Below are 11,394 nucleotides of genomic sequence, written 5' to 3' on the forward strand. Positions count from 1 at the left end.
TCCTGTTCCAAAGAGGTTTTTAGAACTCCAGGCTGCGGCGTGTTAAGGGACAGCAGACTTCTGAAGTAGAAACGGGGACTAAGTGCTACTTTCACAATACTCCGCCGGGGCCGTCTTACTCCCCAGCCGGGGTCCTCCACCCTAGGCTCGGGACCAGAGGAGCCGGTCCACCCGGGCAGCGGATCCTCCTCTTGAAACTCCGGGAGCCTGCGCGGTGGGGAAAAGGCCTCGGCCCCGCCTCCGTGCGTCAAGCGTCTTTGCGCAGAGGCGTTTCCCGGGGCGTGCCACGGTTGCTAGGCGACCACACTGCTCCCCCCGCCCGCCCGCCTCTCCTCTTCACCCTCCCGGCCCCGGCCTGTCTCGAGCAGAGGCACGCGGAGCTGCGGTGTCTGCACGAGTCTCCGGGGAAGCGTCGTGGCCGGGAGGCAGCCTCCCCACCGCAGGTGGACGCTGCCCGCCGGACCCTCCAACCGCCGCCCCTCCCCCCGGGGGTCCCGAGCTAGCCGATGGGAGGCACGGCTCGCGGGCCCGGGCGGAAGGATGCGGGGCCGCCCGGAGCCGGACTCCCGCCCCAGCAGCGGAGGTAACGGCGCCGCTGGGTAACGGGCTGGGGGCGCCCGATCGAGCGACTGGCGCTGGCAGGCGAGGTCTGGGGCCGGGGGGCGGGGCAGGACCCCTGCTGGAGGGATGAAGGAAGGGGTCTGACCCTGTCCCAGAAACCGGTCTACCCTCTTCCTCTTCCTCAGCTCCCCTCCCCCAGCCCACCGAGAGCCGGGGAGGGAGCTAGAGCGTATTTAGGGGAAGAGGAGTTGCCGCCCTTGGGATAATCATCTCTGAACCCGTAGATCGGGGTGTATATGCTAAGGAACTCTGAGGAGCTGGGACTTTTTAGCAAACTGGGCTAGACAGGGAGCAGTCGCTTGCAGGGAAGCCCTGTTGCTTCGAGTAGATAACCAAGGGCTGAGCTCGCGGGGCTTTGAGGTGAGGGGTGCGGTTTGGCTTCCTCTGTGCAGGTGAGGGGCTCTGCTGCAAAGGCTTTCGGTGGAACCTATTTTGAGAGAGTCCCCACCTTACACTGTATTTCACACCTAAGTGGGGAGAAGGGCCCCCTCCGCGCTTCGTTTGCATGGAGACTTCCTTTGGGTAATTTCCTCTGGAGATTTGTGAAATCTGTAGACCTTCTTGTACCTTTTTGTCTTTAACTGTGGAGGTCAGTCCCGTTTTGTTTGTTTTATTCATACTTTTGGCAAAGAGTCAGTCGCATCCAAAATTTTTGGGTTTTGTCAGTGAAGCAGTTTTCGTTAAAGATATAAATGGTTCTGGCAGAATGTGGGCATGTTTTAAAAAGAACACTTCAGAAATATTGGTAGTGTTTTTTTGTTGTTGTTGTTGTTGGTGGTGGTGTTTATTCCTATAACATCAATTAAGAAAACCCTAAGAACTGATTTTACAAAAACAGTTTTTAAAGGCAACTGAAATATTTCAGCATATTTTAAAAGATTTTTTAAAAAGTCTTTCTGTGCAACCCAGTCATCATCATTGTATAATATCATGTACAAATGATATAATGAAATGCTGATGTGTGTAACTGGGAAGTCCATATTCTTGGTGGCAGATGAAATACACTATTCAGGGCCATCTTGTGGATTAAATAAACCCGCTTCATCTTTTGTGTTTCCTTACTGTGGTATAGGCACAGTGTTAAAGAAGAGAGAAATGATCCTTAATCATTTAGCATTTAGCTTCCACCATCCACTAGAAAATGGAGTGGATAAAAAGAAGTGAAATTTAGTACATTTTGTAATTGAGAAGATTCCTTACAATTTGTTATAGTTTATACTGTATTTTCCTACAAGTTAGGTAGATATTAAATAGGTAAGAAGAAGGGGGAAAAAAAAGATAGCCCTAAAAAGACCTTTTATTTCTTGCCTGTAAGACCCAGACCCAGAGTGTGTAAACTGGAATAATTCTTCCCATTTTAGCATGTGGAAAACAAGCTCAAGAGGAATGCAGTGCAGCCAGTGGTAGAGCTGAGATCAGAATCCACGTCTGGAAAATACAGTTACTTCTGTCTTTTTTTTTTTTTTTTTTTTTTATGTTCTGTTTAGTTTTTAAGCTTCAGAGTCAAACTAGCCTTCATTTTCAAGTAGAAATTTAAATGAAATTCTTTTGATAGCCCTTCTTTTTCACAACATTCAGAAAGTAAGACTCGCTTTAATTACTTCAAAATACAAACCTAGAAATGCTATGCTTTCTTTAAAAAAAAAAGGAAAGAAAACTTGGGTTTCCTTTCTTCCTCTGCCAAACGCCCCTTTGCAGTGTAGACATTTATTTGTATTAATTATTCTTTGTAGCAGATATGAAGCAGTTAAGACACAGGGTGTTTTGGAAATAGGAATTTATGTACATCAGTTACTAACAGATTTTATCTGCAATCCTTTCAACTAGATTGGGGGATGGTGTCTATGATACCTTCATGATGATAGATGAAACCAAATGCCCACCCTGTTCAAATGTTCTCTGCAATGCTTCTGAACCACCTCTACCTAGAAGACTAAATGTAAGTATATGAAGTAATTCTTTGTGCGGTAATTGTCTTGGAAAGGAGGAAGTGCTACTTAATGCCCAAGGTACAGTTACATCTCACTGGCAACCCAGACTCTTTGTTACCTTTTGGTTTTCTCTTGACTTTGGAATAATAACTTCTGTGGTCTGTGTTTTGCTTTTCACATTGATTTTGATTGAGAGGCCAACTATTCCTGTCAGTCAGTGGAATAAATACATGGCATTAAGAAAAAAAATAATATGCTTTTATATAGGTAATATTTATTTTGTTATGATTTAAACAGTGTATTCGAAGGCTCCATTTAACAAAAACAAGGAATAGAAAATATTCCTGAATTCATAGATCAGCAGGTTTTTTCTCTACAATATAGAAATGTAGTTTTAGTTTATTAGTATGCTAAAGAGAACCATTTTTAAAATTTCATTTTTAATTATGGTTTATATATTTATATACATTTATATACCTTACAAAGTGATCAAAATGTAAGTCTGGTATTCATCTGGCACCATACATACTTATGATGTTCCTGACTGTATTTCCCTGTGCTGTGCTTTATTTATATCTCATGACTTATTTTATAATTGGAAGTTTGTGTTTCTTAATTTCCTTCCCCTTTTCTACCCCTCTGGCAGCCATCAGTTTGAAGACACCCATTTTATAGGTCATAAATAAAACGTAACAGTACAGTTTGGTTTTTGAGGCATTTAATAATTTTGGAGACCACATAAGTTTAGATTTCCTCAGTGTAGCAAGGAGAGCAGGGTTTGAATAAGTTCCGCTTAGGGAGAGGTTATCCTGTGACTTTAAAATTTGCTGCATCTAATGAACAAATTGAATAATTGAATAGACTAATTTGTAATATTTCTCCTTCATATTTCTGTGTTGAAGACCTAACATTGTTTTTATATGAAAAAAAAATCACTTGTATTTTTCATAGTCCTTCCCAACTTTCTGTCAGCTTTTGCTAATCAACCTTTTCACTACTTTCAAGGCTAATAATATTACGAAGTATGGGCTAAATATATTTGGAAGGCTGGTCACCCTATTTTTAATCACCTCTCTGGAGTAAAGCAAGGTTCCTTTCCATTCTCTATAAGTTTACTTCTTTAATATACAAAAACCTCTGAGAACTCCAGAACCACATATTGTTTGTGTTGACCATCACATTTCTTGATTACTTGCTGCCAGTTAGCACCTCTGTAGAAGGCTGGTGCATTAACATGCGTCTTAAAATTCATTTTCACTTTAATTCAGAGTTGGCTAATGCTATCCACCTTCTAGTAGGTCTGTCAAAATGTATGTTTCAGGATCAAAATGAATTTCTTAACTGGATGCTATTCAGAGTCATAGTTTTTGGGAAACATGAGATTTTAGATTTAACCCAGTGGTGTCACTGCAAATTTTGCTGAAAAATGCTTTTTGACCTCTTGGTTACACTTTAGTCTGTGATGCCATGAATCCATCCTGACACCCTATCCCTATTTTCACAGTTTTTTAGAGTCATTATTTATCCCAGACTGTCTTGCATTCTCCTTGTAAACTACGGATTATCTGCTCGTGGGCTTTTATTGGGTTAAGTTTTGTGTTGCAGAGATTTTGGGTCAAGAACTATGGAGAGGATAGTGTTTTATATCTGGATGAGAAGGCTACATTTTTCTGAATTTCTTAACAAGATCTTTAAGACTTGATTAACAGAGTAGAAGATTCTATTTGAAATGTCAAGAGACCTCCACATTAATAGTGTATGTGAAGCATTCTTAAGTAAAACATGATTCATCTGGCATCTATCTCTCTGGATATAATTACGTAGTTAAAGTATGTGGTATAGTCGATCATGTACATTGCTTGGTTATGATTATAAACCCAGACTAAGAATACAGTGTTTTAAAACGGTTATACTCCAACGTGTAAAAACTGTAGAGTCTTCTAGAACAATGGAAGGAAGATTTTATTTATAGTACAGCAGATTTGATATATAATTGATTCAGGCCAGTATTTGAGTTATTTACAGGAAAGGAAAGAATGCTAAGGAGAGAAACACCCCCCCCACACACACACACACACACACACGCACACACCGCCCCACCCGTGTGAATTTTTCCCTCCTGGAATTTTCCAGATTGACTGGAGATTGGAACCTTGATAATCCATAGTGAAAAACACCTGAAGTGTCATGTTCTGTTCTGGGAGCTACACTTGAAGAGAGAGACATAAAGTGCAGCTGTATTAAGAGTGTGAATTTTAGGGAGGGAACCTGACAGCCATGGGAGATGGAGAATGTAATGGGGATGATGAACCTAGAGAAAACCGGTGGGGGCAGGCCAGCCCCTTTTAGGTATCTGAGGGCTTTTGCATGGAATTTGGATACTTCCGTGGAGTTCCAGAGGGCAAAATAAGATTTAATTTTCAGGGAGAGCGCTTTAGGCTCTCTTTCAGGAAAAACCATAAATCAGGAAGTCAAAATGACATTTTTAATCTTACTGTAATAGTTCTGTGGAAATGAAATTTGTTATATATCTGTTCTTATTAATGTTCTGTACCTGAGACCCTCTCTTTATCACAAACAGAAATGAAGACCTCCAGAGCCAGCGCAGCCTTACATGTAGGCAGAGTAGGTGAGATGCCCAGGGATGGACCCTGGACCACAAATCCCTTTCCTACCAGCTTGTCATTGATGACTGCACTTCCTAGAGAGTCATTGCTTTGAGTTAAGGCATTGATCTTCTGTTAACGTTCAAATATCTCTGGAGAGGTAACAAATTAAACTGTATAGCAAGTTGAAAGCCAGTTTTATATGTGGGAGAAAGTGGGTGAGGTGTTTCTGTGCATCCTAAGGGAAGGCGTGTTGTGGGGGCCTTGACAGAGCAGAAGGCATATTTAGTGCCAGATGTCTAGTGGAGGGAGACTGGGAATGTGGAAGAAGGCACCACAGAGAGGAGAGAGAAACTGAAAGGGGAGAGGGAGGGTGTATAGGAGTTTAAACCTTAATATATTGAGAATCATTGTTACCAGTGGTTTTTGTTTTATAGTTTGCGAGGGTCTTTCACATTTATTATTGTTACTTGATTCCCACACCATCCTGTAAGCCAGGTGTTATTGTCCACATTCTATAGATAAACTGAGGCTAAGAAACTGGGCTACAGGTTAGCAACCTGCCCAGGGACTTACAGCTTTAAGCAGTATAGTCAGGACTCCAGCCCAGGCCTTCTGACTTCACATTTTTTCAGAATGTGTAAATATTTTGATGCATTTAAGTTAGGGAGTAAACATTTTACACAAAACTGGCTGAGATGCATGGAGATACTCATTTTGTTGTATAAATCTACCTAAAACCAAACACTTCTAATTCCCAGTTCAGCCAGACTATCTCCTAATAGGTTGTAGCTCCCTGAGAACACCTGTTTTTTCTTAGCATTTATAATCATGAACAGTCATTGTTCATGTAAGTATTTTATTTTCTCATCCTTAAAAACAGGAATGTTATTTGACTTAATTACTGATGAGAAAAATCTTGCATTATAGTTTATATTTTAGCAAGGTATTTAGGTTCTGTCTGCAGGCCTATTTTATTTTTTTGACCAGTGATAGTTATTTATTTTGGTATCAGAGATTTTTCCTGGTCCATATCTCTGCTCCTTATTTTGTTTTTGTTTTTTTTTAATTGATTTTTTTAGAGACAAGGAAGGGAGAGAGAGAGAAACACAATGTGAGAAACATTGATCAGCTGCCTCCTGCATACCCCCTGCTGGGGATCGAGCTCACAACCCCAGCATGTGCCCTGGCCGGGAATGGAACTGGAGCTTCAGCCTGCGGGATGATGCTCAATCCACTGAACCACACTGGCCAGGCTCGCCTCCTTAATTTAAAACCAAATGCCAAAGTGTGGCTCTGGGTTCTGGCTGCCTTTGTGTAAGATTGTGTAATACCTCATGTCTTAACTGTAGTACTCTATAAATGTTTCAGTTGAGTAACTGACCTAAAAGGAGGAGGCAAGAACTAACATTTTGCTTTTATAACTTAGATTAGGAGCTGTCTTTATTTTATTATTATTATTTTTTAATCCTCATCTGAGGACATTTTTTCATTAATCTTCAGATAGAGCAGGAGGGGGTGGGGGGGAGAGAAGCATCGATGTGAGAGAGACACATCGACTGGCTGCCACCCACACAACCTCAACCGGGGCCAGGGACAAATTGCAACCAAAGCACATGCCCTTAGCAGGAACTGAACCTGGGACTCTTTGGTACACGGGCTGACGCTCTGACCGCTGAGCCCAACTGGCCAGGGCTAGGAACTTCTTTAAAAGAGTATTTTAACACTTAAATATTGTCATACTTTTTTGTTGTTTATATTTTCATCTTTTATATTATTGTTTACTTAAGATAATAGGCCAGGTGTTTGTTTAGGTTACATTAAAATTCTGATTTTTAAAGGTTTGGCCATTTTGGATCGTTACCTTTACATTTTTATCATTTTTTTTTAGTGATTATAACTAGAGTTCAGAGCTGCCCTAAATATCTATCCCTGATCATAGAGACTGTCAGAAGTGATCAAACAGATCGGGAGTACAATTCAGTGTTTATTAAGAAAAAGATACTCTTTGAAGTGTCTTAGAATTAAAATATATATAGTTCATTGATTTTTAGAGAGAGATGAGGGAGAAGAGAGAAACATTGATGGAAAGCACAACATTGATCGGCTGCCTCCTGTACCCTCCCTGCCAGAGATCGAACCCCCAACCCAGGCATGTGCCCTGACCTGGAATCAAACCAGCAGCAACCTTTTGGTGCACAGGATGATGCCCAACCAACTGAGCCGCACTGGCCAGGGCCCAGAATTCTTTTTTAATGACAGATTTAACATTTTTTCCTTTTTCTAGCACCTTCTTGCCCCCCCCCCCCCCCCCCCCCAGTGTTTGGCTCTTCTGCTTTTCTTTTCCCCCATCTAATTTCAAAGAATCTTGTTTCAGTTCAGAGGAATAAGTTTTACCAGAAGCACCAGGGCACTGGGTTCTCATTCTTATTCAGATACACAACAAATTGGTCTAGATGATCTCAAGAGTTCTCTTTGGCGTAGAACCTCTGTGATTCAGTAATGAACTGAGCTAGAAGGCTGCAACTTATTTAGGGACCCGAGAGGAGACCTGGTTGGCTCCAGGCCGTGGTCAGCATTGAGCCCCACTGGAGAGCAGTGGTACAGGCAGTACGAGAACCTGGTGCCCAGTTATGTTAATGGCAGGGACCCTGGACTGCTTGCCTGCCTGCCTCTGTTCTTTAATGATACTTTGTTATTTACGGCATATTTTAATGTACATTGTTTTGATCCTGCTTATCTGCCCTTAAGATTTGGGAAGGTACTTGAAACCATTATATAAGACAGTATAAACACTTAATACACACACACATATATAAAAGCAAATGTCAGATTTTGTGATACAGACTCAAAAAGCTGTGAGGTTGCCCTGGCTGGTTTGGCTCAGAGGTTAGAGCATCAGCCCGCAGACCAGAGAGTCCTGTGTTTGGTTCCCGATAAGGGCATGTACCTCGGTTGCAGTTTGTCCCCGGCCCCGATTGGGGTCGTGTGGGTGGCAACCACTCGATGTGTCTCTTTCACATCAATGTTTCTGAAGATAAATGCAAAAAAAAGCTGTGAGGTTAATGAGTATGGGCTTGGAGCAGTTGTAAGTGGAAGAGAGAGGGCTTGAATTGGGCTTGAAAAGAGCGTAGGATTTGAGTGGTTGGGGCAAAAAGATTCTCAGTAGAAAGACATTCCTATTAGAAGGAAGCTAGAATGATTAGGGTATGGTAAGAAGACCATCTTGTCTGGAACAAAGAAAGGCATGTTACAGGGTTTAGGGGTGGTTAGAATACTCAGGGAGTCTGAGGATTAATATAACAGAGTTTCCTATCTCAAATGACCCGAAGTCATTTTTAACTTAAATGACTGGATATGTTCTGTTGTGTCTGGGAAGGATTCTTTCGTCCTTCTACTGTTTTTATGTGACTTTAACATTGTATTCATTTTTCTTTTCCATAGATCACCACTGAGCAGTTAACAAGGGATAATACTCAGCGCTTTCTGAATGGGGGTGAAATGAAGGTAGAACAGCTATTTCAAGAATTTGGCAACAGAAGATCTGATGCTTTTCAGTGCGATGGCATCAATGACTCTGAAAAATGCTCTCCTACAGTTTCTCAGGGTAAAAGTTCAGATAGCCTGAATACAGTGAAATCCAGCAGCTCACCCAAAGCATCCAAAGTGGTGCCTCTGACCCCAGAACAAGCCCTGAAGCAGTATAAACACCACCTCACTGCTTATGAGAAGCTGGAAATCTTCAATTACCCAGAAATTTACTTTGTGGGACCAAATGCCAAAAAAAGACATGGAGTTTTTGGTGGTCCCAATAATGGGGGGTATGATGATGCAGAAGGGGCCTATATTCATGTACCTCGAGACCACCTCGCTTATCGATATGAGGTGCTGAAAATTATAGGCAAGGGGAGTTTTGGGCAGGTAGCCCGGGTCTACGATCACAAGCTTCGACAGTACGTGGCTCTCAAGATGGTGCGCAATGAAAAGCGCTTCCATCGTCAAGCAGCTGAGGAGATCCGGATATTGGAGCATCTTCGGAAGCAGGATAAAACTGGGAGCATGAATGTCATCCACATGCTGGAAAGTTTCACATTCCGGAACCATGTCTGCATGGCCTTTGAATTGCTGAGTATAGACCTTTATGAACTGATTAAAAAAAACAAGTTTCAGGGTTTTAGCGTCCAGTTAGTACGAAAGTTTGCTCAATCCATTTTGCAATCCTTGGATGCTCTCCACAAAAATAAGATCATTCACTGTGACCTGAAACCAGAAAATATTCTCCTGAAACACCACGGGCGCAGTGCAACCAAGGTCATTGACTTTGGGTCCAGCTGTTTTGAATACCAGAAGCTTTACACGTATATCCAGTCTCGGTTCTACAGAGCTCCGGAGATCATCCTGGGAGGCCGCTACAGCACGCCCATCGACATATGGAGCTTTGGCTGCATCCTTGCAGAACTTTTAACAGGACAGCCTCTCTTCCCTGGGGAGGATGAAGGAGACCAGTTGGCCTGTATGATGGAGCTCCTAGGGATGCCACCGCCCAAACTCCTGGAGCAGTCCAAACGTGCCAAGTACTTTATTAACTCCAAGGGCCTACCTCGCTACTGTTCTGTGACTACTCAGGCAGATGGGAGGGTTGTGCTTGTGGGGGGTCGCTCACGTAGGGGTAAAAAGCGGGGTCCCCCAGGCAGCAAAGACTGGGTGACAGCCCTGAAAGGGTGTGATGACTACTTGTTTATAGAGTTTTTGAAAAGGTGTCTTCACTGGGACCCCTCTGCCCGCCTGACCCCAGCTCAAGCATTAAGACACCCTTGGATTAGCAAGTCTGTGCCCAGACCTGTCACCATGGAGAAGGTGTCAGGCAAACGGGTAGTAAATCCCGCAAATGCGTTCCAGGGGCTGGGTTCCAAGCTGCCTCCAGTTGTTGGCATAGCCAATAAGCTTAAAGCTAACTTAATGTCAGAAACCAATGGTGGTATACCTCTGTGCAGTGTGTTGCCAAAACTGATTAGCTAATGGACAGTGATAAGCTCAGAGATACATATGTATGTATTTTTATCTTGCAAACCTGAAAATGGAAAAAAACCCACAAGCCATTGGTGGATATGTTTTTGTTAGACTAGATTTCTTTTTTTAAACAAGGCAAAACATTTTTATATAACTGTAAAAAGAACTCTTCAAGGGCTAATTACCTAACCAGCTTGTATTGGCCATCCTGGAATATACATTAAATGACTTTTTATAGGTCAGTGCATCTTCATTATTACTGTCAGATGTACATCAACCTGTGTGTCATTATATTGGTTTAAATCCTTTTCTCTTTCAAGATAGAAAGTATACCAAAAGGTCTATTCTGATCATTCCTCACTTCTAGTCTCCCTGAGCATCTTTCCAGAGGGGTAAATTTGGGACATGGCCGCAGTGTGGAGGAGAGCCAAAGCCAGATCTCTTGCCCCAGCAGGCCGTTCTGTGGGTTCATTCCAGGTGAAAGGGCAGAGTACAGGGTGGAGGAAGCTCCAGGCCGCTGTTGGTTACCTGGGGAGCTGGTGTTCCTGCTTCTCAATGACTCATTTCTCTTCCCTTCGAGTCTGTGATGCGCAGTGATTTTATTTTATTTTATTTGCCTCTGATTTGTTTCCTGGGCACTCAAAGCATTTTACAGACATCTTACTACTTTATCAAGTACTGGTATTAAAATGGAGTTAGCCCGGCTCATGTGGCTCAGTGGTTGAGCATCAACCCATGCACTAAGAGGTTGCCAGTTCGATTCCCAGTCAGGGCACATGCCTAGGTTATGGGCCCGATCCCCAGTGGGGGACATGCAGGAGGCAGCCAATCTATGTTCTCTCATCTATCTCTCTCCCTCCCTTTCTTTCTCAAGTTAATAAAGAAAAAAATAATAATAATAAAAATAAAAAGAATTAGATGCCTCCCTCCTCCCTGGTCTCTAAGAAAGAGGAAACAGCTTCTTTGCCCCAGGTGACCCAGATGTTAAAGGTAGCATCGGCATGCAAACTGCAGTTTCCTCATTTCTCGGAACCCCAGGGGCCAGCCTACTTGCTGCATTTTCATGGACTCTACAAAAGTGATCACTTTCAGGTAAACTCACTATGGTTTCCTTGCTTTCCTTCTTTCTCCAGCTATCTCCCGCCTTAATGTGCCACAGTTTCCCCATTTAAACTAAAGACTGGTTCCTAGACTGAATGAATTTCAGTTAGAAGAAGAAAATCCAG

At 42.7% G+C, this 11,394-nt stretch overlaps 1 protein-coding gene across 7 annotated transcripts; it reads left to right on the plus strand.

The window, feature by feature from the left end:
* Window positions 1-339: 339 nt before the first annotated feature.
* DYRK3 (dual specificity tyrosine phosphorylation regulated kinase 3) lies at window positions 340-10,922 on the plus strand. Of its 7 annotated transcripts, none has more exons than XM_036273532.1 (3): window positions 340-583; window positions 2,449-2,560; window positions 8,603-10,410. In XM_036273532.1, exons 1-3 carry the CDS (start codon window positions 507-509, stop codon window positions 10,175-10,177), a joined length of 1,764 nt encoding a protein of 587 aa, XP_036129425.1. In that variant the 5' UTR covers window positions 340-506; the 3' UTR covers window positions 10,178-10,410. The 7 variants fall into 7 exon arrangements, with proteins under 7 accessions (XP_036129425.1, XP_036129427.1, XP_036129426.1 ...); XM_036273534.1 differs by having other exon boundaries at window positions 578-647; window positions 8,603-10,921; XM_036273533.1 differs by lacking the exon at window positions 340-583 and adding an exon at window positions 2,098-2,202 and having other exon boundaries at window positions 8,603-10,921.
* Window positions 10,923-11,394: the final 472 nt, after the last annotated feature.

Source organism: Molossus molossus, unplaced genomic scaffold (genome assembly GCF_014108415.1).
Source record: "Molossus molossus isolate mMolMol1 unplaced genomic scaffold, mMolMol1.p scaffold_m16_p_20, whole genome shotgun sequence".
Lineage (NCBI taxonomy): Eukaryota > Metazoa > Chordata > Mammalia > Chiroptera > Molossidae > Molossus > Molossus molossus.

Bases quoted from the DNA above. Each gene is read 5' to 3' on its own strand.
- DYRK3 (XM_036273532.1), top strand. From the start codon at position 507: ATGGGAGGCACGGCTCGCGGGCCCGGGCGGAAGGATGCGGGGCCGCCC. The intron at 584-2,448 runs GTAACGGCGCCG...CCTTTCAACTAG, and splicing joins CTCCCGCCCCAGCAGCGGAG to ATTGGGGGATGGTGTCTATG. The intron at 2,561-8,602 runs GTAAGTATATGA...TCTTTTCCATAG, and splicing joins CTCTACCTAGAAGACTAAAT to ATCACCACTGAGCAGTTAAC.